The sequence below is a fragment of the Suricata suricatta genome, chromosome 11, assembly GCF_006229205.1.
Source record: "Suricata suricatta isolate VVHF042 chromosome 11, meerkat_22Aug2017_6uvM2_HiC, whole genome shotgun sequence".
NCBI lineage: Eukaryota > Metazoa > Chordata > Mammalia > Carnivora > Herpestidae > Suricata > Suricata suricatta.
In genome coordinates, this window is record NC_043710.1 from 46,601,164 (window position 1) to 46,629,031 (window position 27,868).

A 27,868-nucleotide genomic window follows, 5' to 3' on the forward strand; every position below is an offset into this window, starting at 1 on the left:
AGTTTAATTTAGTTTAAGCTATAACTAATTTAAACCTGGGTTTAAGTCTTTGCTCTTCTGTTTACTAGCTGTGTGACTTTGAACAAACTACTTAAACAAGAGCATTACCTGTAAGGTGACCTAGTATAGTGTTTTGCACACAACAGATGCTTAATGGGCAGCAATAATATCACAACATGTGTTCATGATAATGCGGCCATTTATTAGTGCTTACCATTTGGAGACCCAGTGCTAATTACTTTCCTTACCATCTTTTATGCTTCTCAACCTAGCTAGGTGAGTATAATTGGACCCATCGCATGGTAAAGTAACAAGATTACCTTTGTGTAGCTATGACCAGTGGGAGGTTGGAGGCCTAATCAGTGGTGGCTTGGAAATGAACCCTTCACCAAACCCGGATTCTACAGTGCAGCCTTTGTCAACAGCTGGGCCCGCGAGAGCTGCCCGGGAGGTGGCGCCAGGAGGCGGCAGTCGGCCAGGCGGGAGCCAAGGCCACCTCACCGAGCCGCGCCTCGAGGCCTCCCCCTCCCGCCGCCTCTTAGGCTCGGCCCCCTCCTGGGGCGTCACCCTCTCAGATGGCCTCCCGGCGCTGGGACGTCAAAGGTCCTCTGGCTGAGCCTCGTGCTGCCGCGGGAGCGGCGGGCGGGGGTGAGAGATTGCGCACTGTTTCCAGGAACGCGCTGGGGGCGGGACTTTTGCGTCACTGGGGTGCGACCCGGTCGCAGGCCCCGCCCGCGTCGCTGTCGCCTATGGGTCTGAGCTGCGGTTTGAGGTGGAGCTGCTGCCGCCAGAAGCGCGTTACCTTGCACCTGGGGTGAGCTGCGTCGTGCTGTCCTTTCGCCGTTTCCCTTGTTGCTACAAGACCCCGGGTCTGGGAGGAAGAAACCCCGGCCTGTCCTCGATTGCCAAGCCTGGCCTCATTGGGGCGCAGGCCCGGTCCCGCCATCCTTCCTAGGCCTCGGTTTAGGGCGCAGGGCTGGCTTGGGAGGCCCTTCAGCGGACACTCCGACCCCAACCCAGCAGTTTCCAGTGGCCGGGGGTGTAGATGGTTTTCCAGTGGGAGGAGTGCAAACTGAGCAACTAGGAGAAGGTTTGTCCTGCTCCAGCCACGAACTGCTTTTGAATATTGCCGCCGGCGCAGTCTAGTGGGCCAGCGGAATCGCTGGTGGTTAAAAGTGTGGGTGCGCTTGAGGAGGCGCCGAGGGAGCGAGGATGGCCCAGAGTTTACTAAACACACCGGTGCCGCACAAACCTTGTATTCCCGGCCGCACTGGACACCCCAGGTTAGAAACCTTGCCTGGCGCGATAGTTCAGAAATGGCCAAGAACATGCTCAAAAAGGCAGGGAAAGTCCAGAGAGAATTCTTACAGGTCTAGTTAGTGTATTTTTCCAAATATGAAATGTATTTAGTAAACACAACGGTGCTATCAAAAATCCATAGTCTTAATCTCAAGTACCCTCTTTTTGTAATTTTTCTTTCTATATATATTTTTTCTAATTAAGATCTCTGAGGCCAGAACAAGCATTCCAGCTTCTGTAGTAATTAGTCTGATTCCTTATATATCCATTATAGCTGCTGTTAATTTCTTATCTTGTAGAACAGCTTATACTTGCTTATAGCTCTATAAAGTTTGAGTAAGCATTGAGTAATAAAATAAATAGTATCCTTAGAGATCTAGGTTTTAGAACTTAGTTTTTATCATTGATCTTAAAGCTGACTTAATAATGAAAGTGGTTGATGGTTATTTCAATTATAAATATCATTTTTGTAAGTAAGGAAGTTGATAGAAAAATTCAGAGAACAGGCTTCAGAGGTTTTCTAAATACTACAGTACTTGTCAACTAGTCATTTTACTGACTTTCAGGCTTTTTGACTTTGCTTTAATCCTTTTATGAATGGATGTGGTTTAAATGTCCATGGAGGTTTTTTGCTTTGTTTTGGTTTTTGTTTTGCCAGTTACTCATGATGTGATTTTTATACCTCTGTAATGAATATTTGAACTACAACAATTCATTTGTTAGAAAAAGAAGTGATCAAGTGTATGTTACCACCCACTAGGGAATGTGGCATTTTTGGAATCCTTGATATTCTTATGAGTTTCAAAATAACATCTGTTCTTTATTTAGAACATCCTTCAAATGTTTTTTTGAAAGAACATTACAGGCATACCTTGGAGATAATGCAGGTTCAGTAACAGACCACCACAGTAAAGCAAATACTGCAGTAAAAAGAGTCAAGTGAATTTTTTTGTTTCCCAGTGCGTATAAAAGTTACATTTATACTATACTAGCCTGTTAAGTGTAGTCTGTTAAGTGTGCAACAGTATTAGGCCTAAAATAAACAATATACAGACCTTAATTTTAAAAAATACTTTATTGTGGGGGCGCCTGGGTGGCTCAGTTCAGTGTCTGACTTCAGCTTAGATATGATCTCACGATTTGTGGGTTCAAGCCTGGTGTTGGGTTCTGTGCTGACAGCTCAGAGCCTGGAGCCTGCTTTGGATTCTATGTCTGTCTCTCTCTGCCCTCCCCTGCTCGCGCTCTCTCGCTCTCACTCTCTCTCTCTCGCTCTCTCTCAAAAATAAACATTAAAAAAAATTTTAAGACTTTATTGCTAAAAAATGCTAACCAACATCTGAGCTTCCGGCAAGTCATAATTTATTTTTATTTATTTATTTTGCCTGTTGCGGGTCTTCCCTCAGTGTTAATGGTTGTTGACTGAGGAGGGTGGTCATTGCTTAAGGTAGGGATGGCTGTGGCAATTTCTTAAACAACAAACAGTTAAGTTTGCCTCATCAGTTGACTCTTCCTTTCATGAGTGATTTCCTTCTGCCACGTAATGTTATTTGGTAGCATTTTACCCACAGTGGAACTTCTTTCAAAATTGGAGTCAGTTTTCAAATTGGCTTTCATATCGACCTCTCAAACCCTTAACTGCTTTACCAACTAACTTTATATAATATTCAAAATCCTTTGTTTTCATTTAAACCATTTTCACATCTTCACCAGAAATAGATTTTATCTCAAGAAACCAATGTCTGCTCGTCCATAAGAAGCAACTCCTCATCCATTAAAGTTTTATCATGAGGTTGGAGCAATTCAGTCACATCTTCAGGCTCCACTTCTAATCCTCGTTCCCTTACTCTTTCCACCACATCTGCAGTTATTTCCTCCACTGAAGTCTTGAACCCCTCAAAGTCATCCGTGAGAGTTGGAACCAACTTCTTTTTTTTTATTTTAATATAGTTTATTGTCAAGTTAGCTTCCATATAACACCCAGTGCTCACCCCAATAAGGGCCCCCCTCCATGCCCATCACCACCCTTCCTCTCTCCCCCACCCCCATCAGCCCTCCGTTTGTTCTCAGTATTTAATCTCTATTGTTTGCCTTCCTTCCTCTCCTTAACTATTTTTTCCCCTTCTCCTTCCCTATGGTCCTCTGTTAAGTTTCTCCTGTTCCACATATGAGTGAAAACTTAGAGTATCTGTCTTTCTCTGCCTGACTTATTTCACTTAGCATGCCATCCTCGAGGTCCATCCACATTGCTACAAATGGCAGATTTCTTATAAATTTCTTTTCATGTTGATATTTCACCTCTTGTCATGAATCATGAATATTCTTAATGGCATCTAGAATGGTCAGTCATTTCCAGAAGATTTTTCAGTTTACTTTGCCCAAATCCATCAGAGGAATCACTATCTGTGACAGCTCTAGCCTTACAAAATGTTAAGTAATAAAACTTGAAATTACTCCTTGATCTGTGGGCCGCAGAATGGATGTTGTGTTAGCGGGCATGAAAACAACATTAATCTCATTGTACATCTTTATCAGTGCTCTTGGGTGACCAGGTGCATTGTCAGTGAGCAGAAATAATTTGAAAGGAATCTTTTTTTCTGAGCAGTACATGTCAACTGTGGGTTTAAAATACTCAGTAAGCCATGTTGTAAACAAATGTTCTATTATCCAGGTTTTATTGTTCCATTTTTAGACCATATGCAGAGTAGATTTAGCATAATTCTTTTTTTTTAATTTTTTATATATAGTTTAATGTCAAGTTGGTTTCCATATAACACCCAGTGCTCTTCCCCACAAGTGCCCTCCTCCATGACCATCACCCCCTTTCCCTGTCCCCCAAGCCCTTCAGCCCTCAGTTTGTTCTCAGTATTTAAGAGTCTCGTATGATTTGCCTCCCTCCCGCTCCCTAACTTCTTTTCCCCACCTCCCCTCCCCATGGTCCTCTGTTAGATTTCTCCTGTTAGACCTGTGAGTGAAAACATATGGTATCTGTCCTTCTCTGCCTGACATATTTAGATTTCGCATAATTCTAGGATAATCAGAATGGTAAATGAGCATTGGCTTCAATGTAAAATACCAGCTGCAATAGCCCCTAAAAAGAGAGTCAGCCTGTCCTTCAAAGCTTTGAAGCTAGGCTTTGACTTCTCATTTCTACCCATGAAAATCCTAATGATGTCTTCTTCCAATAGAAGGCTGTTTCATCTACTTTGAAAATCTATTGTTTAGGGGCACCTGGGTGGTTCAGTTGAGCATCCAACTTTTGATTTCAGCTCAGGTCATGATCCCAGGGTCATGGGATTGAGCTCTGTTAGGCTCCATGCTAAGCAAGGAGCCTCCTTTGGATTCTCTCTCTGCTCCTCTCCCCAGCTGGTGCTCTCTCTCTCTCTCTCTCTCTAAAAGAAAAAATCTATTGTTTAGTGTAGCCACCTTCATTACTAATCTTAGATCTTCTGGACAATTCACTGCAGCCTCTAGATCAGCACATGCTGCTTTACCTTGCACTTTTATGTTAGAGATGGCTTCAATCCTTAAATCTCATGAACCAACCTCTGCTAGCTTCAAACTTTTCTTCTGCAGTTTCCTCACCACACTCAGCCTTTCTGGAATTGAAGAGAGTTAGAGCTGTGCTCTGGATTAGGCTCCGGCTTAAGAGAATGGTGTGGCTGGTTTGATCCTCTGTCCAGACCACCAAAACTTTCTCCATATCAGCAGTAAGGCTTTTTAATTTTCTTATTGTTTGTGTTTTCACTGGAATAGCAGTTTTTAATTTTTTCAAGAACTTTTCTTTTGCATTCACAATTTTGCTAACTGGTGCAAGCAGCCTAGCTTTTGGCCTATTTTAGCTTTTGACTTAAAGTGAGAGATGTGTGACTCTTCCTTTCACTTAGACACTTAGAGGCCGTTGTAGGGTTATTAATTGGCCTAATTTCAATATTTTCATGTCTCAGGGAATAGAGAAGCTTGTGGAGAAGGAAAGAGATGGGAACTGCGAGTCAGTGGAGCAGTCAGAATATACACAGCATTTATCAGTTAAGTTTGCAATCTTATATGGGTGCAATTAATGCACCCCAAAACACTTAGAATAGTAACATCAAAGATCACTGATCACAGATCACCATAACAAATATAATAATAATGAAAGAGTTTGAAAAATTGCAAGAATTACTAAAATGTTACACAAAAAAATGAAGTGAGCAAATGCTATTGGAAACATGGCACCCACAGACTTGCTCCATGCAAGGTTACCACAAACCTTCAATTTGGGAAAGAAAAAAAAAAACCAGGCAGTATCTGTGAAGCACAATAAAGCTGCATGCAATAAAAATAAAACAAGGTGTGCCTTTATTATCGTGCTAGAAAGGCAGGTGGCATTAAATTATAGGTGGCATAATAGTATGAGAGCTTCTAGTTCTTTAAGAACTAAAAAAAAATTTTTTTAATGTTTATTTTTGAAAGAGACAGAGTGGAAGTGGGGGAGGGGCAGAGAGACAGAGCCAACAATAGCCAAAACATGGAAGGAGCCTAAATGTCCATCACCTGACGAATGGATCAAGAAGATGTGGTATATATTCACGATGGAGTACTACATGGCAATGAGAGGGAATGACATATGGCCCTTCGTAGGAAAGTGGATGGACCTTGAGGGTGTCATGCTGAGTGAAGTAAGCCAGGCAGAGAAGGACAGAAACCATATGTTTGCACTCATAGGTCTAGCAGGAAAACAGGAGAGACCTAATGGAGAACCAGGGGGAGCGGAGGAGGGAGAGAGAGTTGGGGAGAGAGAGGGATGCAAAACTTGAGAGACTATTGAATGCTGAGAATGAACTGAGGGTTGAAGGGGAAGGGAGAGGGGGGGAAAAGAGGTGGTGGTGATGGTGGAGGGCACTTAAGGGGAAGAGCACTGGGTGTTGTATGGAAAACAATTTGACAATAAAATATTATGGGAAAAAATGTTTATTTTTGAAAGAGACAGAGTGGAAGTGGGGGAGGGGCAGAGAGACAGAGGGAGGCACAGAATATGAAGCAGCCTCCCAGCTCTGAGCTGTCAGAACAGAGCCTGACATGGGGCTTGAATTCATGAAACATGAGATCATGACCTGAGCTGAAGTCAGACACTCAACTGACTGAGCTACCCAGGCTCCCCTCTTTACGAACTTTTGATGGGAGATTTATCTTGTACTGAATTCTATGCCAGTGGTTTGTGCAAATTATGTTCTTATGCTATAATTCTGTGCCCTGATCTAGAAGGAATTATTTTGCTAATATCAAATAATTAAAAATTTTCAATTCCTGTACACATTGATTTAGTGATAAGTTTTTACAACTTTGTATTTTTTCTTTCATGTATTTTTAAATTTCATCTTCTTTCTAAGTTATTACTAAATGAATGAACAAGTTAGGAGTCAAAGAATACTAAGTGAACAATTAAAAAAACCTGTCACAATATTTACTGTATCTCATCATAAACATCTATTGTATGCTTATGTATCTACCAGAAGAGAGAACACAGCTGGTATCCTCAGGAAGCTCATAGAGGGGGATGGTCACGTGACCTAACTGATGCTATTTTATTAAAGAATTTGCAGTCGCTGAAGAGGGACACTGAAAAACCTGTGGCGGGCGACTCGAGGATGGCTACAACAGACTCTTTGTGACCATCCATCCTTACGTGTGATTTTATAATGCATATAGATCACAGAATCATATATTTATGCTAGTGATGGAGATTAGTGTTTATCATTATTATCATTATTTTATGGTATTCAGAATGAACTGTAAATTCCAGGCCCTATCCACTGAACCAGGGTGAGAACCACTACCCAGACTCTCAGTGTCTAGTGTTGTCTTTTAATCAGGAGGAGTTAGTGGGGTGCCTGGATGGCTCAGTTGGTTAAGCATCCGACTTCAGCTCAGATTGTGAGTTCGAGCCTGGAGTCGGGCTCTGTGCTGACAGCTCAGAGCCTGGAGCCTGCTTCAGATTCTGTGTCTCCCTCTCTCTCTGCCCCTCCCCCACTCAAATTCTGTCTCTCTCTCAAAATAAATAAACATTAAAACAATTTTAGAAAAAAAAATTTTTTGTTAAGTTTTGGGGATTTTTTTGGTCTTTTTTTGGAAACAGAATAGAAATAAATGTGCAAACCATGGTGCTTTGATATTTTACTAGAGTGTGAAATCCAGAAATCACTAATGTTGAATACCTGAGAGACCATCTCTAAACTAAGATCTTTCTCTTTGGATACAGTTGCTATGAATCTACTTGGCTATATTTAAAATACATAATTTTGCCATCAGAGATTTTGATGACCTGGATCTTCCTCAACAAGTTCCTTTCATTTATCTCTGTAATATAATATTTATCATTGCCAAGTAGGCTCAGATTCAAAACAGTAATTATTGCATTTTCTCTTTTTAGTATAATTGTACTTTTTGGGTATTTAATATGACAAGCAGAATAAACCTGAAATACAGTACCTTAAATTTTAATACCAAAGGCAAATTTACGTATTTATGGTTACTGAGAACTCTTACTGTAAATGTTTTTATGTTTTAAACGTACATATACTTTATATTTTAGAGTTACAGCTTTATTATTATTTTATTAAATATTAAAGATTTCCTGGCAAACTTTACTTTAAAATTGTTACTATTTAACCTGCTTTATATGAGTGTTAATTTGTGTGAGATAAAATGATAATTTTGGTGAGTAGATAAAATGGAATTTCTTGAGGAGGGAGATCAGAGTTTTTTAAATTGTAATGCTTTTTTTTATTTTTTAATGTTTATTTATTTATTTTTTTTAAATTTTATGTTTTGTTTATTTCTGAGAGAGAGAGACAGCATGAGCAGAGGAGGGTCAGAGAAAGAAAGTGACACAGAATGTGAAGACAGGCTTCAGGCTCATGAACTAGCTGTCAGCACAGAGCCTGACGAGGGGCTTGAACCCACGGACCGTGAGATCATGACCTGAGTCGAAGTCAGACACTCAACCGACTGAGCCACCCAGGTGCCCCAGTGTTTGTTTATTTTTAAGAGAGAGTGAGAGAGACACAGTGTGAGCAGGGCAGGGGCAGAGAGACACAGAATCCAAAGTAGGCTCCAGGCTGTGAGCTGTTAGTGCAAAGCCCAATACAGGGCTCAAACCCACAAACCATGAGATCATGACCTGAGCCAAAGTCAGACACTTAACTGCCTGAGCCACCCAGGTGCCCCTGTTGTTCTAACTTTATATTATTTAAAAAAAAAAAAAACCTATTAGCTATGTGACTTTGTTACTTTAACCTCTCCTTGCTTGTTTCCATAACTACCCTATTTCTTCATCTATAAAGTGGTTATTGTGGGAATTTGAATGACTAAGTTCCCTTTTTTTTTTTTAAGTTTATTTTGAGAGAGGGGGGAAGGGGAACCAGTGGGGGAGGAGCAGAGGAAGAGAGGGACAGAGGATCCAAAGCAGGCTCTGTGTGGACAGCAAAGGGCCCAATGTGGGGCTCAAACTCACAAACTGTGAGAGAACTATGAGAGCCGAAGTGGGAGCCACCCAGGCCCCCCTGAGTGAATTCCTGAGAAGTGCTTAGAAGTGCTTAGAAGATTGTGCTACACAGTGGAAGTGATCAAAAGTATCAGCTCCTTTTACTATTAGTAATAGTAGTATTTGTGCTGAATAGGGATTTTCATATTAAGTTACAGAGTAAGTCAGCATAGACAAAAATACTAAAACTTTATTTTGTATTTTAACCATATTTTCAATACTTGATACTCTGATTAATCATTATTTACCAAAGAAACAAACTTTGTAAAATAAACACATTCAACTCTTCTCTGGCCACAATTCATAGAATTAAATCTTTCAAGACTTTAGAGTAATTAAATAAATGTTTTGTGATCAAATTTTTAAGTCAATTCAATAACTTATTGATTTATACTGCTAGTAGATTATTAAAGTAGTGATCCAGCCTTTTAACTAAAATATCACCCTCATACTTAGAAAACAAATTATATAAATTCTAAGTTTAGAACACCTGGTGAGCACCTGGGTGGCTCAGTTGGTTGAGCATCTGACTTCAGCTCAGGTTATGATCTCATGGTTCTTGAGTTCAAGCCCCATTTCCGGCTCTGTGCTGACAGCTCAGACCCTAGAGCCTGCTTCAGATTTTGTGTCTTCCTCTCTCTGCCCCTCCCCAACTTGTGTTCAGTCTCTCTGTCTCTCTCTCAAAATTAATGTAAAAAAAGAATTTTTTAAACATTAAGATACCTGGAGAAGTTAGCAAAAGTGCTCTTTTTTTTCTAAGCAGAAAATGTGAGGTGGTTAAATTATCTGGTATTTTAGTTTCCTTGGGTTTTCAAACCAAAAATGTGTTTAATTTGTATATATTTTATAATTAAAAATTAAGTTGCACATTTACAAATAAAGTATCTCAACAACAAATGTTATTTGGCTGATATAATTGTAGCCTGATATGTATTTATCATAGTGATTAAGAATATGAGTACTAGAAAGTGAAATAAGTCAGAGAAGGATAAATATATGATTTCACTCACATGTGGAATTTAAGGAACAAAACAGATGAACATAGGGGAAGGGAAGGAAAAATAAGATAAAAACAGAGAGGGAGGCAAACTATAAGAAATTCTTAAATACTGAGAACTGAAGGTTGCCGGAGAGGAGCTGGGTGGGGGGATGAGATACATTTCTGATCGGCATTGAGGAGGGCACTGGTTGGGCTGACCGTTGGTTGTTACATGTCAGTGATGAATTACTAAATCTACTCCTGAAACCGTTATTATACTATATGTTAACTAACTTGGATTTAAGTAAAGTTTAAAAAAATGACTATGTTAGTATTTTACACTTGTGATGAGCACGAGTGATGTATGGAAGTGTTGAATCACTATATTGTACACCTGAAACTAATATTACACTGTATGTTAACTAACTAGAATTTAAATAAAAACTTTAAAAAAAAGTATGGGCACTAGAATCTGAAAAACATGAGTCCAAAGTTCACTTCAGTCACTTACCATTTAATTTTAGATAAGTTACTTAGCTCTACTTCCTTATCTATAAAAATAGTAATATAATAATGCCTCACTCTTAAGGTTGTCATAAGAAATAAATGAGGTAATATATGGGAACCCCTTAGATAGGAGTCTGACATGGTAAGGAGTCAGTAAATGTCCTTTGAAAATGATGTAATATAAATAAGCTTCCTATTATATACAGGCACTTAAATGCCTGTGTGTGTGTAAGGGCTTTTTTTTTTAAATGTTTATTTATTTTGAGAGAGAGAGAGAGAGCAAATTCATGCACTCCATCAATCGGGGCTCAGTCTCACAAATCATGAGATCATGACCTGAGCCAAAATCAAGAGTTGAAAACTTAACCAACTGAGCCACACAGGTGCCCCTGTGTAATGGTTTTTGAGTTGCCAAAACTATAGGGATTAGAAGTTCATCACTCTACCAATAGCATAAGTGAATCCTGTTTTTTTCATTTAGCTATATGATCCTAAAAAATAGAAATATAAATCTTTACTTTAAAAATATAACTTTAAATAAATCCACCTTAGACTTGTTTAAGGTTACTGAACTCTCACTTAAAGGTATTCCTAGTTTTCATGTTTTCTTGAAGGGATGGGTATATTGCTGTTTTTATAGTGTATATGAAAGTAACTTTTATATATATTTGACAGATAACGATGTGAAGCAACACTGTTCTGGATTTCAAAAGACATCATTTCATCATGGGACAGCAAATTTCGGATCAGACACAGTTGGTTCTTAACAAGTTACCAGAAAAAGTAGCAAAACATGTCATATTGGTTCGAGAAAGTGGCTCCTTAACTTACGAAGAATTTCTTGGGAGAGTAGCTGAACTTAATGATATGTAAGGCTTGCTCTTTTCATTTTATTTTTTCTCCTGATATATGCCCTATGCCATGGCTGTCTGAGAAGTAACCAGAAATATTGATTGGTAAGACTGAATGTGTTCAGCTGCAGCAGTTAGCAAATATTTATTGGGTACCTACTACAAGACTTTCTGTGTGGCTATTTAAAAATATATAAAAGGAACAAAAGAGACCAAAGGAACTTAAAAATTGGATTTTGGACATAGGCTTATAAATTGATTCTTATTTGAAAGAGCTAAAGGTGTACATAACAGAGGAGAACAAGCCAGTTATTCACTCTAGAGAAAGGTTCCTGGATAGTCCAAGGGCAGTCAGGTGTGTGTACATCAGCCAGTTCATCTGGTTAATAAATAAATCTGTGTTCACTGAGCATTGTTTTTGCCATAGAAATACATAATAGTAATAGTTCATTTGTCACCACTGAAGGATAAGGTATTTCATTTATTAATATCTTCTAATTAGCTAACATTTTTAAATCTCTTTAACTCTTGAATAGATTTCTAAGATGGAATTTAAATTGTTCTGCCTTTATAAAAAACACATCTAATAGATGCCTTTTCTTTGTGAATTTATCCTTTTTTTAAATGTTTTTTAATGTTTTTTATTTATTTTTGAGAGACACAGAGAGACAGTATGAGCAGGGGAGGGTCAGAGAGAGAGGGAAATACAGAATCCGAAGCAGGCTCCAGGCTCTGAGCTGTCAGCACAGAGCCCGACGCGGGGCTCGAACCCATGAACCATGAAATCATGACCTGAGCCAAAGCTGGACGCCTAACCGACTGAGCCACCCAGGCGCCCCTATCCTTCTTTTTTAAAAAATTTTTTTAATGTTTGTTTATTTTTGAGAGAGAGAGACAGTGCAAGCATGGGAGGGGCAGGGAGATGGAGAGACACAGAATCTGAAGCAGGTACCAGGCTCTGAGCTCAGCACAGAGCCTGATGCAGGGCTAGAACTCACAAACAGATCATGACCTGACCTGAAGTCAGATGCTTAACTGACTAAGCCACCCAGGCGCCTCGAATTTATTCTTTATTATATTAATTTTCATACTGATTTGTATAAAAGCTATTAAAATATAGAGTTTACTGTTATTATTCAGTCATGAAGGATAAAGAATGTCTTAAAGTTATCTTAGAAGATAACATCTTTTAGAAACATTGGATTTCATTCATTTAATAAAAAAAGAAATTTTATAGAGCTATATGGATGGATCCTATATGAATATACATATAAATGCATAGAAAATGAACTATACGTATGCATACAATGTTTCTGGGGAATTGCTGGAAAGGGGGGCAATATAGGAAAATTGTACATTTTACTGTGTATATATTGTCTGATCTTTTATAATAAAAATATAGTCACAAAATTTTAGCATTTTACTTTTTTCTTTTTTTAGATTATCCAAATGGTAGTATTTGAGGCATTACTTCTGGGACTATATTCTAAAGGATTAAAAATAGATTAAATTTAATAGAATAATGAAGGGAATGCTTTTTTTTTTTTTTAACTTTTTGAGAGAGAGCTAGAGCATGAGAAGTGGGGGTGTGGGGAGAGACAGAGAGAAGGTTGGGGAAGGGAGGGAGAGAGGGAGAATCCCAAGCAGGCTCCACACCCAGTATGGAGCCCATTGTGAGGCTCAATCTTATAACCATGAATGAGATCATGACCTGAGCTGAAACTAAGAGTCAAATGCTTAATTGAATGAGTCATTAAGGTGCCCCAAGTGGAATGCTTTTTGGTGTTCATTGTTTTGACTCTTAAGAAGAGTAATCAGTGACATTTGTCATCCCTTTAGAATCTTGGAATTTATGTACAGGAAACATCTGTTCTATAAAATTTTACCTTTTGGTCTAAAGTACCAGATAAAATGTGTCTTGTGAAAGCATCCGCAAGCTAAACTTAATGTGTAATACAGAGGTGATGGGTAAAGAATATCTTCCTTTTATTTACCCAGCACAGGATGTTCTGACTGGATTTGGTTCCTAAAACTAATTTCCATGGGTCAGAGTTTGGCATTTCACAAGTGCAATGCAGTCTGAGACTTATAACTTTAAACCTATACCAAAAAAAGCATGGCTTGATAGCTAGAAAAAAGCTGGGAACTGGCACAGATGAATTCCTTTCACTGGCTGACTTTGTTACCTCGGGCTAATTGCTTTATTTCCAGTGGCCTCTATTTAACTCTACATTCTTTCGTTCTGAGTATGATATCCCCATTCGCGCTCAGAGAGAAATGTGACTAATGATAAAAGGGAGCCACAATACTTTAGTATGTCTTTGATCTGACTTAAATTGACATTAATGGGAAAATACTGAATTACCCTCTAAAAGTGTTATATTTTTATGTTAGCATCCCGTGGCCCTCTAAATTACTCTTCTAGAGGAAAATAGCAAAGCTGTACTTAAGGTGTCTCAAAATCATTTGCTTGATCCAGTCCCAAATTTAAAAAACTGTGTTGCTTAAATTAGGACCCAACCAAGAGCAAGGTTTTTGTTCACATTTTATGCAGTAGTCAAAATTCAGGTGGCTCATTCAGTTAAGCATCCAACTCTTGGTTCTGGCTCAGATCATGTTCTCACAGTTCGTGACATAGAGCCCTGCATCCTGCTCTGCTCTGAAAGCATGGAGCCTCCTTGGGATTCTCTCCTTCCCTCCCTCTCTCTCTGCCTCTCTCTCAAAAAAGTAAATAAACAAAAGGAAAAAAAATGCAGATAAGTGAAAGCAGCTAAACTTTCTCCTTAAGTACCTGATTTCTTAGACATGTTTTTTCTAGACATCTTTGTTAGACATTAAAAAACCATTGAGATATGACATAAAAAGATCTATTAATACTCTGTCACCTATTTTGTTGACGTTAAAAACTTAGTTGTACATTTGTAATCAAAACATTCTCTGTCCCTGTGTTTTAAGAATCTAATTACTATAATTATTACTGTTACTTGTCTCTGTATTTTCTTAAGATTTTCTTCTCTTTTAAAGTATTTCTTGAATCTGGTTTCATAGCGCCATTATTTTATAAGACTTTTCATAAAATTAACAGCTGTGTTTGTCTCTTTTCAGAACTGCTAAAATGGTCTCTGGCCAGGGAAAACATCTTATTTTTGAGGTACACCCTGGGTCTGACTCCTCTGCCTTTTGGAAAATGGTTGTACGCGTGGTCTGTACCAAGGTGAGGATGGCAGAGACTTCCAGCTCGGAACTGAGATTGTTCTGGTGGTCAGAGCCACGTTTAATCATGTAATACAGCATAGTAGAAGTAAATATTAATAACTTGCTAAATTTTTTTTACTTAAAATTACAAGGTTTTATTTTAAGGCAATTCATTTTCATCAAAGCCATTTGCTTTGTTGTTGGGTTTTTTTTTACATTTTCTAGTTCTCTCTGCTGAGGCATGCTAGAAACCTTGGCATGTTTTTAAATTTAAACTTTAGTTAACATACAGTGCAATATTGGTTTCAGGAATAGAATTTAGTGATTCATCACTTACATAAAGCCCCCAATGCTCATCACAAGTGCCCTTAAATTTTTTTCTTTAATATTTATTTATTTTTGAGAGAGAAGAGGGGCAGAGAGAGAGGGAGACACAGAATCTGACGTAGGCTCCAGGTTCTGAGCAGTCAGCAGAGAGTCTGACATGGGGCTTGAACTCACAAACCACAAGATCACGACCTGATCCTGATGAATTATGGCGAAGCTGGTCACTTAACCTACTGAGCCACCCAGGCACTCCTCATATTTCTTAATCTTAAGCAACTAAAAAACAATTTTGCTGTAACCTCAAAGACCTTGTTTTAACTGTTTCTACCATGATTATCCTTAAACAATATTTATTTAATTTTAAGTTAATCTAAATGATGTTTAAATGAAATATTTTATGAGAATAATATTAGGAAAATTAACAGGTTAGTTAAAATTGTGGACTAAAATGGCTATTAAGAAATTTCATGAGGGGTGCCAGGGTGGTTCCGACAGTTAAGTGTCTGACTCGGTTTCAGCTCAAGTCATGATCTCACGGTTCATGAGTTCGATCCCTGCTTTGGGCTCTGTGCTGTCAGTACAGAGCGTACTTGGGATTCTCTTTCTCTCCCTCTCTGGCCCTTCCCTTTCTTGTACTCTCTTTCTCTCTCTCAAAATAAATAAATAAACTTTAAAAAATAAACTTCGTGAATTGGTTTTTTATCCATCAGAGCCTGCTTGGGATTCTTTCAGTTTGCCCTTCTTTGTCTCTCTCTTTCTCTCTCTTTCTCTCTCTAAATAAATAAATAAATAAATAAATAAATAAATAAACTTAAAAATAATAATAAAAGAACACAAGCTAGGGTGAGGAGAGGTACAATCTGTAGGCCACTGGTTCCACTTTATACTAAATGAGTTTTTGGCCAAAACCCAGAAATAGTCTTTGGGGAAGAATTCAACCACTTTTTGTTAGGATTTTTTAATTTTCTTGCTTTAGTTTGGAAGTTTTGGTATGAAATAGAATTTAAGTTATTCAAGAAAGCAGTTGGTTGTTTCCATTTTAGTAGAATGGCATGTGGTTGTTGGATTCAAATAAATCTTTTAGTTAAGAAATTCTTTAAGAAATTAAAAAGAATTGTCAATACTGATCTCTGAAATTCATGTTTCGGTCTGGGAAAGTCATTTGACTTCATCAACTCTAAACAGGGTGATGCCTACAGGGTTATTTGAGTATCAAATGAGATAAATGTGTGCAAGTACTTTGACCTCCATAAATGTAGGAGACATGATATTTATTATTCATTTGCTCAGACAGACTGTTTCTTTCCTATTAGGTAATTTGCAAACCTTGAAAAGTTTTATTTCTTAGGATGATTGACTAAATATCTGTTCTTCACTTTGGGGAAAAAATGATCAGAGGAGGAGGATGGGTCAAATAGGTGATGGGGATTAAGGTGGGCACTTACTGAAATGAGCACCAGGTGTTGTAAGTGCTGAATCACTAAGGTCTACACCTGAAACTAATATTACATTGCATGTAAACTAATTGGAATTTAAATAAAAACTTGAAAAAAATGGTCAGAGAAATTATGAATTTTTAAAAATTTTTCTTTGTATTTTTAGATTAACAAAAGCACTGGCATTGTGGAAGCATCACGGATCATGAATTTGTACCAGTTTATTCAGCTTTATAAAGACATCACAAGTCAGGCCTCAGGAGTATTGGCAATGAGCTGCACCTCTGAAGACCCTGATGAAAACTCATCATCTGTAGCATCTTGTCAGGCTAGTCTTTGGATGGGAAGGTATACAGTGCAGAAGTACCATGTTTCTTTTCTTTTCTAATATACAAGCTGCTAAACTCTCAGTCATATTTGGCTGGTGCTCTTTGTGATATCTTAAATCACATTACTTCTTACCTCAGCTGATCAGCTTTTGGATGTCTGTGCTTCAGGACATGGTTAAGTGCCAAATTATAGAAAAATTAAAGTGGCTCACACCAGGTAATGCTTCTATCAACCCAGTGTCCATGAATGCACTCTCCACGCTATATGCTTGTACTTAATGACAAAGGATATTAATATCTCTCTTATAACAGGAAGAAATGAAGTCAGGCAGAGATTGTTTTGATGGCATTTTTTTACCCAGGCCTAATATATTATTGTTCTGTCTAAACATTCTTTTCCTTCTCTACAATGCTCTTGGCATGTGAAAGCTTTGACCTGTTGCCATTTGACAACCATGACCGTGATTTAAATTTGTAAATGCCTCATTAGAAAAAGTCTAACGCGGATCCAGATATGTTGACATCCTGTCTTGTACTGAATGGACAGTGAAAATCTGTATTGACAGTGTCTTTTACCTTAAAATTAAGAATAATCTTAGCAAGAATTTCTCTTTTATTGCTTGATTTACAGTTGCATTTTCTGGTCTATTCCTAACCAACTAGTTCCCAAATACTATATTGTAGTAAAATTGTATTTCCTTTTATCATTTGTTGTTTTTAGGATTGTTTGGTTTTCTAGGTTTGGGCTGTATAAGTGTTACTGAAATGCCAAGTAAGTTTTAGAACATGATTGGCAATGTTTAGGCTTTTCTTTTCTGTATTTTATTGTTGTTTTAATGTTTATTAATTTTGAGAGAGAGAGACACAGAAAATGAGTGAGCAGGGAAGGGGCAGAGAGAAGGGGAGAGAGAGAGAATCCCAAGCAGGTTCTGTGCTGGCCAGAGCCTGACACGGGGCTCAGAGCCTGACTGAGCCACCTAGGCATCCTAACAAGGTCCATATTTTAGAGGGCACTGTATATTCACTTATATAAATGCAATATAATTCAAAGGGCCTATTATTGGGACACCTGGATGGTTCAGTTGGTTAAACATCCAGCTTCAGCTTAGGTCATGATCTTCCAGTTCATGAGTTTGAGTCCCACTCCCACATTGGGCTCTGCACTGACAGCCTGGAGCCTGCTTCGGACTCTGTTTCCCTTTCTCTGCCCCTGCCCGCTCATGCTCTCTCTCTCTCAAAAATAAACATTTAAAAAATTTTAAAGCAAAATAAAAGGGCCTATTATTTTCTGAAAGACCTGTTTCCAGTTTTAGTTTATGTGTTCTTTTTAATCATCACAGTATTCATCTATTATCCAGTCTTTCTTTAAGAAATTTGTCCCTCTTAGTACTTCTTCCCTAATGTCTGCTATTCCAAAAAATTATGTTAACTTAGTCTTACTTTGCACAAGTCATGTTTTGCTTCATGCTGAGGGCACACAGCTGTTGATCATGCGTTCTAAGGCAGTGGAGACAAAGTTTAAAGCGTAATGACAGCAGAGAATACTATTGATCCAGCTCGGTCTCACCCTGCAGGGTGAAGCAGCTGACTGACGAGGAGGAGTGTTGTATCTGCATGGATGGTCGGGCTGACCTCATCCTGCCTTGTACCCACAGCTTTTGTCAGAAGTGCATTGATAAATGGTAAGTTATCCGCTGCCTTCAAGGGATGGCCAGAGGTATATGGAAAAGTACATGAATAAAGTTCAAAACATACAAAAATATTGTAGTTAAGTATAAGAGATATTGTTTTTAGTACTTTGAATTGTATGACATGCCTCCTCTTCTGGTTAAAAATATACTTTAAGTTTATGAAATGTGGCAGTGTATCTTAATTTTGGCATTTTACTTCTACTGTAAGATATTTGGCTTGAGTCTAGAATCACAAGCTTCCCTTTTTCTTCATTTTTCTTCTCATTTCTGTATTTTTCCTCTATATATGATTAAAAGGAATAATATGAGTCCTTGAATATTAGATGATTGGACCTGGAGGGAACTTTAGAGACTGCCTAGTCAAGCTCATTATTTTACAAAGTAAGAATCAAGCATTTAGGTGGCTTTATAATTGACATACAATAAGCTACATATATTTAAAGTACAATCTGATGTTTTGACATATGTACACACCCATAAAAAACATCGTCACAATGAACAAATTTGTCACACCCAAATCGGCCCAGAAGTTATTTCGTGCCCCACTGTAAAGTCTCCTTCCCAACACATCCAGTCCCAGACAACCACTAATCTGCTTTTAGTCATTATACAATAATTTGGGTTTTCTAGAATTTTTCTATAATGAAATTATACAGCATGCACTCTTTTTTTCATTCAGTAGAATTATTTTGAGATTTATCCATGTTATACATGCCATCAGTAGTTCTGCCTCCCCCGCTTTTTTTTTTTTTCAGAGTAGTGTTCATTGTAGGATACACCACAGTTGGTGTATTCACCTGTTCCGAACACAGGGTTGTTTCCAGTTTTGAGGTACTGCAAACGAAGCTGCTGTAGAGATTTGTGGACCAGTCTACTTACGGATGTGTATTTTGGGCTTCTCTTGGTTAAATATCTAGAAGTAGAATAGCGAGATCATATGGTGGGTATATGCTTAACTTTTTAAAGAAACTGCCACCTGTTTTCCCAAGTGGTTGTACCATTTTGCACTCCCATCAGCAGTATGTGAGAATTCTAGTTTCTCCACAACCTTGCTGGTACTTAGTATGGTCAGTTTTTTGTTTTTTTTGTTTTGTTTTTTTAATTCCAGTGTTGTTAACATCAGTGTTATATTAGTTTCAGATGTATAATATAGTGACTCAACAGTTCCATATATTACTTAGTGCTCATCAAGATAAGTGTAGTTTTAATGCCCTTCACCTGTCTTATCCCCTTCTCTACTCCCCGCTGGTAAGTATGGTCAGTCGTTTTAATTTTAGCCATTCTAAAAGACGTGTAGTGGTCTCTCGTAGTTTTAGTTTGCATTTCCCTACTGACTGATGATGTGGAGCATCTTTTTATATGTTAATTTACCACATGTCTGTCTTTGATGAAGTGTCCATTCACATCTTTTGCCTATTTCTTTATGGGTTGTTTTCGTATTCTTTCTATGTTATAAATACATATCACATATATGACTTGCAAATATTTTCTCCCACTTGGTGATTTGTCTTTTTAATCTCTTAAGAATGTCTTTGATAGAGTAGAAGTTTTTAATTTTGATGAGGTCTAGTTATCAGTTTGTGATTTAAGCATGGTGATTTCAGTGTCATATCTAAGGACTCTGTCTAACCTAAGGTGACAAAGATTTTTCTCTATTCCTCTTGGAAGTTTTATAGTTTTAGGTTTTACATTTATGTCTATGATCCGTTTTGAGTTAATTTTTTATATATGGTGTGAGGCATTGATCAAAATCCTTTTTTTGCCTATGGCTATCGAGTTGCTCCAGCACATTTTACTCAAAATACTATCTTTTCTTCACTAATCGCCCTTCACCTTTATTGGAAATCATTTGTTTAAATACACATGGGTCTATTTATGGATTCTATTCTGTCCCATTGATCTGTTTATTTCATAATAATACTACATTACCTTGATTAATGTACCTTTCTGAGTCTTAAAATCAGGGAGTGTTAGTCCTTCAACTTTGTTCTTTTTGTCAAAGTTGTTTTGCCTATTCTAGTTCTTTTGTACTTCAAAATGAATTTTAGACTCAACTGTCAATTTCTTCACAAAAGCTATAAGGATTTTGGTTAGAATTGCATTAAATAAATAGATTGATTTGGCAAGTATTGACTTAAGAACATTGAGTCTTCTAGTCGACAATCACGGTATATTTAACTCCATTTATTTAGCTCTTTCACTTGTCTCATCAATTTTGTAGTTTTCAGTATTACAAATCTTTGATAAAATCTTATCTTTGGGGCACCTGGGTGGCTCAGTCGGTTGAGCGTCCAACTTCAGCTCAGGTTGTGATCGCACGGTTCGTGGGTTTGAGCCCCGCGTCAGGCTCTGTGCTGACAGTTGGCTCAGAGCCTGGAGCCTGCTTCTGATTCTGTGTCTCCCTCTGTCTCTGACCCTCCCCCTTTCACACTCTGTGTCTCTCTCTCTCTCTCAAAAATAAATAAACATTAAAAAAATTTTTTTTAATCTTATCTCTAATCATTTTGTATTTTATGCTATTTTAAATAGTATTTTTATTTCAATTCCTGATCATTTGTTGCTAGTATATATAAGTACAATCAATTTCTATGTATTAATCCTTTATTTTGCAACCTTACTAAACCCATTTTTTTAGTTCTGATAGCTTTTTTTGTAGATTCCATCGAACATTCTTGAATGTCTGAACATCCTTTTTCAAAGATATTTTTTCTGGATATATAATTCTAGGCTGATACTATTTTTTTCTTTCAGTACTTTAATGCAGTAATCAGTACTTTTAAGCATTTTTCTTGAATTGTTTCCTACGAGAAATATGCTGTCACCCTTATCTTTTTTCCTCTGTAGGTAATATGCCTTTTTTTTCCTCTGGCTGCTTTTAAGGGTTTTTCTTTATCATTGGTTTTGAGAAGTTTGACTATGATATGCCTTCCAGTAGTTTTCTTCATGTTCCTTGTACTTAGTGTTTACTGACTTCCTTGGACTTATAAGTTTATTGTAGAATCAATTTTGGAAATTTTTCAGCCATTATTTTCTTAAATATATTTTGTTTCACTCTTCTCCTAGAACTCAAGTTACACATATATTGGACCACTTAAAGTTGCCCCATAGCTCACTGTTGCTATTTTCCTTTTTAAAATCATTTTCTCTGTGTTTCAATTTGGGTAGTTAACATTGCTAGATCTTTTCAAATCCACCAGTCTTTTTTTGGCAATGTCTAACTTGTCATTAATCCCATCCAGTGTATTTTTTTATGACAGACATTATAGTTTTCATGTCAAGAAGTTTGAGTTTCTAAAATATCTTCCATATCTCTACTTCACAGTTTGGTCTTTCCTCTCTAGTGTTTTTAGTACATAGATTATGATTATTATAACTATTAATTTTCTTTCTCTGCTAATTCTAACATCTGTGTCTGCTCTGGATTGGTTTTGATTGACTTTTCCTCTTCACTTGGGATTGTATTTTTCTGCTTCTTTTTATGCCTGGTAGTTCTTGACTGGGTGCCAGACACTGTGATTTTTACCTTTTTGGGTACTGGATATTTTTGTATTCCTATAAATATCCTTGAGCTTTGTTCTGGAATATAGTTACTTAGAACAGTTTGATCCTCTTGGGTCTTGCTTTTATGATTTGTTAGGCAGGACCAGAGCAGTGTTTAGCTGAGGGCTAATTATGTCCCACTAATGAGGCAGGACCCTTCAGAGTACTCTGCTCAGTGCTCCATGAGTTAGGAGGTTTTCCATTTTGTCTGGTGAGAGCAGACAGTATCCCAGGCCCTGTGTGAGTAGTGTTCCTTCTTTTGGATGGTTCCTGAGCCTCACACGCACACACTGATCATGACTCTGCTGAATATACTCTAGGGGGACCTTCAGCAGATTCCAGAATTCTCCTTTTGTGCAACTTTCTGCAGTTAAGTGCTTCAGTACTGTGCGCTGTGAACTCTAGCTGCCTTGGCCTCCCGAGAGTCTCTTCAGCTCAGAGAGTGTGCCAGGCTCCATCTGGGTTTCTCCTTCTTGCTCTACAGCCTGAAAAACCCTCAAAGCAATAAGCTGGGGCAATTTTAGGGCTCACCTTCTTTGCTCCTCGTCTCCAGCAATTCTTGTCCTGTGTTGTCTGATGATGTCCAGTGTTGAAAGCCCTGTTCATGTATTTTTCCAGTGTTTTCATTGTTTTAAGTGGGAAGATAAATCTGGTCCCTGTTGGCCAGAAGCAGAAGTTGACTCTTAAAATTGAGACTTTGGTGCACAGAAGAGAACACATAATTATCTTATAAAATATCTCTGAGGAACCAGAAATGAATCTGAATAATATATGCCAGCTCTAGCTTTCACATTTAGTTTTTGGAACAGATTTCTAAATTTTTGCACAAAAGCCAAAGAGCAATTGATATAATTTAATTACTTTGGTCTCAGATTTCACTGAGAAATGAAGAGAAAAACATGTTTCCTGCATGACATGTTTCTGGCTCAAATGTGGTATTTTTGAAATTGCCAAAGTAATATTTGTCAAGGCAAAATAAAATCCCTGTGGAAAACATAATCTCATTTAAGTGATCATATGTTTTTTCCCTATCAGAAAAATTATTCTACATCTTCTGTTTTAAACTTTGAATGCTTCCAGTCCCCCAAACTGTATCTTTTACAGTTTGTAGCTGTAAGATAGGGGAAAACTTAAATGTCCTTCTGTGGGAAATCAGTTAAATGAATTATGGCCTGTCCACACAGAGTATGTTTAGAAAGAACAGACACCTCTAACATGTACTGATACATAATGGCCTGTAAGATATATTGACAAGTAACAAAAAAGAGCAATAATGTATATATACACACAAGCTTAATCTTGGGCAGTCTATTGCTAGAAGAATATATAAGAAACTGGTAACAGTATTTGCCCCTGGGGATAAGAATTAAAGATTAGAGTGGGAAGGAGAGATTTATTTTTTACTGTATACTTTTATGCTGTTTACTTTTTTTTAACCATGTACATGTATTATTTTTAAAACACACCTATTTTTCAAAAAGAAGGAAAAACAAACTTTTTTATTTGACTTCTTTGATAGGAGTGATCGACACAGGAATTGCCCCATTTGTCGCCTACAGATGACTGGAGCAAATGAATCTTGGGTGGTGTCAGATGCACCCACTGAAGATGATATGGCTAACTATATTCTTAACATGGCAGAGGAGGCAGGCCAGCCCCTTGTACCATGACCTTGTGACCTTGGGGTGAAGGTCTTCTGTTGCTATTACAAACTACAAACACTTCGGTCATGGGGGAAGAATGCAGGGATGTTGTGGCGCAGACACAGAGAAATTAGTTTTCCCTACCGTCTTATTTTCACTATTCTGACAGTTTGTCCCATTTCTTTTGACAAACTTGTCACGTCTTCCATTTATAGTAAACTAAAATTTGCTACTGTTTTAGACCATATTTTTCTATTATTTATCTGTTCTAATATATATTAGAACTAATTGCTCTTGAATCCTTTGCTGAGGTAACAGCAACCTTTCCAGAGACTTCTGAAACACTATTTTTCAGGGCAGGAGTATTCTGGAATCTGTTTAGTTAGGTTTAAAATAAACCTTGAAAGTTAAAAAGTTGTAGCCATCTGAGAGAAAATTTGAAGTGACTGAAAATGTAGAGTACATCAAAGTGCATGTTACTACTGGAGTCTTTCTGCTGGAATCTAAGGAGTGTGTATGCCCCCTTGTGGTTAATTATTGCTCCTTTAATAATTTTTACTTGAAATGGTCCATAACCATAGGATTTCATAACCATAGCAATGTGTTTTGGAACTACATGAGTTTTTTCCCATATTGTATAATTTGGGTGAGGACTATAAAGCTGGGCGTGCCTTTGCCTTGTAAATGGATTTCTGCTGGGGAATCTTCTTGGCTATTCTGGAAATGCTTTCCCACAGTTGAAAGACTGTTCTAAATAGCTTTTGATAATGCTCATGCATCTCAGAGTTTCAGAAGGAAATTTTTCTTCTTCACAGATCCTGAATTTTGTATTTCCAAATTATGGTAAATCATTCAATATTGGTTCATGGTGCCTTAATTTTCTTAACTTGAAGGCATCTTTCTGAAGTCTCAAAGTCTTTAAATTTCTTATGTCATTAAGAGAGAAGAACATAGGATATAGCCTTGTAAACATGTACAGTGAACACCTCTGAAAATTAGGAGATAATTTGGCTTTCTACTGTTTCACTATACTTCCTTTGAAATACTCAAAGAGTATAGTCATAATGGAATTATGATTTTTAGTGACACTGTGTTTTTCAAAACTTTTGCTTTATGTTAAGCATTAACATGTTAGCATATAATAAAACTAGAACTTGATGTCTCCTTTAAAAGAGATGGTAACTTTTCTGACTTATTACTGGTAAGTTGCAAATATTACTATTTTACAAAATACCAAAGTAAACAATTTAAGTTGCTGCTTAATGATGGCAGAATTTTTGGATATTGGGATTTTTTAAATTATTTTTTTTAAGTTTATTTATTTATTTTGAGAGAGAGCAAGCAGGCAGGAGAGGGGCAAAGAGAGAGAGCCAGAATCCCAGATAGGTACAGAGCCCAACGCAGGCCCAAACCCACAAATCACGAGATCATGACCTCAGCCAAGATTGAGAGTCAGACACTTAACCAACTGAACCACCCCGGTGCCCCCTGGATATCAGGTTTTTAATAGGCATGCCAATTAAATAATTCATTTCCCTCCAAAAAATGTCTGACCAAAGGTAGCTTGATTTTACCCCAAAAATATTGATAACTAATTGGTTGACATTCATAATGGAGACAGCTCAGTACCAAATAGCTAAACACTACGGATGTTTCTCCAGGCAGAGCACTGAGGGTTCTGTCATGTCAACCTGGCAATGTGCTTGCTGGTTTGTGTGACCTTGAGAAAACCCCTGCTGCTGGTCTGTGAGTTCCTGCATTAAAAACTGAGATTTTATCTGTGGATTTTACACTTTATTTCAGCAATAGAACCTTTTTTTTTTTTTTTTTTACCCCCAGGTAAAACCTTACTCAGAACCCCTACACATACATGCTCTACACCCACACACAACTACCCCTCTATATAAAAGTCATATTCTATTAATAAAAATTTCCTCATAACTTTTATACCATAATAAATATTATAAAGTCAACCAATAAAAACATGTATTAATGCATTGGTGATATCCAGGATATTCTAATTTATTTAGTAATCTAATTGTATGATGGGAATTTTTTAAATAATTTTAATGAATTTTCACTTAACAAAATTTTTTAAGGTTTATTTTTGACAGAGAGACAGAATACAAGCAGGGAAGGGGCAGAGAGAGGGGGACAGAATCTGAAGCAGGCCCCAGGCTTTGGAAGGCAGCTGTGCTAACCACTATACCACCAACACAGGCTCCAGGCTTTGAACTGTCAGCACAGAGCCTGATTCAGGGCTCGAACTCACAAACCACGAGATCATGACCTGAGCTGAAGTCAGACACTTAACCCACTGAGCTACCCAAGCGCCCCCTAAAAAAAATATGTTTTAATTCAAGTCAGATTTGTAGAACCCTGAATCTCCTCCCTGAAGTCTTAGTATTCCATGGGACATATTTTGAAAACCTTGGTATAGATGATCTCTGAGATCTTTTCCAGCTTGACGATTTTAAATTGTCCTCTTGGATCAGACTTGCTAAGTCTAACTCAGATTGCCTAATTGAATGTTTCTGAAAATGAACAAAGTTGCTTTACAGGTTTTTGGATCTTTCCAGGTATAGCCAATGATCTTATCCCCCAGAATCCTTCACCTTTCAAGGAATTATTTAACAGTAAGCCCAATAACTTGATATTGCCCAAACCTTTTTACTTTCCAATATGAGCTCCAAGACGTTAACTGACCTACTGTGAAATAGAAAGTTCATATTAATTTTTGTTAGTCTTATTAAATCAATGAGTGCAGGTTTTTGCCCACTCCATTAACCGGGTGATAATTCTTTAGATGTGAATGTTAGGTAGGCTCTATGATAACTAATTGTAAAGTTGTAAATTTGTTTCATGGATAAAATGTATACTTTTTGTATTCTGTACAGCCTTGTCTTTTTTAAATATGAAGTACTTAAATGCACTTACTATGATAGGAAATATAATGTGTGCCTTCCAGGATTTGTGAAATGTTTTCATGAACTCTAAGGAATTTGTTTTATAAGTTATAAAGTTTTCCCTATCCTAACTCTAACAAAGGGTTTACTCATATTGCGTTGCTGTAGAACTTTAGTTAGAGAAAATGTATTTGACTAGGTACTGAATTTAGAAGTTGAGAATAATGGTATCTGCTTTATTCTTAGGACAAACTGACATATTGTGCAATAAATAATCTTTAGCAAGTAAATTTTGGCTAACTGAAGAGACTCTTTTCTTATGCAGTGTCACATTCTTCTACGTTAAATGTTTATATTCCTTAGAGGACTATTTTGTATTGTGCTCTGAGGAGTTGTAATGTTTGCGTGCTATGTTTTAAAATTCATTGCAAATTGGACTCAACTCCCTTATATACCTAATCTGTATCTGGGTAATAAGGCTGCTTGAAATTTTTTTGTTTCTGTGATTCGTAACAATGGAAAGTTGGATTCATTAAAAGGCAGTCCAAAGAATTTGCATTTTTAACTGGTTTTTTTTTCTTAAGTCAAGCTTACTTTGTCTATTCAGAAATAAGATAACTGCTTGGAGATTAGGGAAGTCAGCTGGTCACCCACATTTATGATGGGCAGTACAATGACAATATAATATACATAGCTGACAACAGAGTTTCATTTGTTCTCATATCTTTTTACCCTGCTGGACAGTAAAAAATAGATAAAATACTCCACCCTACAGTAATTTTGATTTTCGTCTTATAAAATCATTTCTAAGGTTAAAGAGTATAATTAAAGAAGTGTGTTAGAATCTTAGTGCTGAGAAGAGGAAAGCCATTTATAAGAAGATTGTAATTCAGTTTACTGATGTATAGCATCCTGGAGAAATACGCATTTTGGTATCAAGACATAAGCCCCCAGAGATCTATTTTGATAATGTTGCAGCTGTTTATAGTCTTTCTGGCATCCTCAGTCTTTCTGATAAAGTACTTATTTAAAGGTTGAAGGTTTGTTTGTTTTTTTTTTTTAAAGGTTGAAGGTTTTAAAATTTCCAAGCAATTATGTTTTTCTGATTAGTATTCCTTTAACTGTAGTTAGTTACACTTGTTCTTTATAACAGTCATAGTTCAGGTATTGCGTGCTTAGGTGTATTACCAATATATCTCCTTCAGTCATATGTGTAAACCCAAAAAAAGGTGAATATTGTTTCACTAGTGGAGGATTCAGAAACAAGTAAAGAGAAAGCCAGAAGGATGTGCTTTCAACTCTGCTTTAATCCAAAATAAAAGGAAGTAAAGGCCCAGGACCCACCTTGGTACATACCAACCCAGGAGCTGTGACTGGTTTTCATGTGGCAAAGAGCAATGTCATTGATCATCTCAACAGTGCAGTTTGACATGACACGTACATGAACTTGAGGCTTTTATAGCAAGGGATAACCTGCTTCAAAATTTGTTCTTTTACAAACATGGGCTAGTATACAATAGCCTTTCATTCCACCTGTGAACACAAAAGAAAGCAGGGATTCACATCCCCCACCCCCACCCTGCACTACTGCAAAAGGCCAAGGCCAGTTAGGTACAATGATGAGATAAACGTGCAAAGCACTA

General features: G+C 37.4%; 2 protein-coding genes across 3 annotated transcripts in view; one reads left to right on the forward strand and one right to left on the reverse strand.

Moving 5' to 3' along the window:
* Positions 1-720: 720 nt before the first annotated feature.
* Positions 721-24,670, forward strand: RNF141 (ring finger protein 141). Its single transcript, XM_029956248.1, has 6 exons — positions 721-814; positions 10,983-11,176; positions 14,264-14,372; positions 16,283-16,464; positions 18,020-18,127; positions 23,196-24,670. Exons 2-6 carry the CDS (start codon positions 11,034-11,036, stop codon positions 23,344-23,346), a joined length of 693 nt encoding a protein of 230 aa, XP_029812108.1. The 5' UTR covers positions 721-814; positions 10,983-11,033; the 3' UTR covers positions 23,347-24,670.
* Positions 18,538-27,868, reverse strand: part of AMPD3 (adenosine monophosphate deaminase 3) — a 56,951-nt gene continuing 47,620 nt past the window's right edge. Inside the window, exons 15-17 of one of the 2 annotated variants that reach the window (XR_003915162.1) lie at positions 27,570-27,758; positions 22,208-22,332; positions 18,538-19,049 (exon numbers count right to left, since the gene is read on the reverse strand). Coding sequence is in view for 1 of the 2 variants with exons in the window: in XM_029956246.1 (XP_029812106.1) it covers positions 27,750-27,758 (9 nt within the window). In the remaining variant the exon portion in view is untranslated. Of the gene's footprint in view, positions 19,050-22,207; positions 22,333-27,519; positions 27,759-27,868 lie in introns of those variants that run through there. The other variant, XM_029956246.1, reaches the window with a different exon arrangement.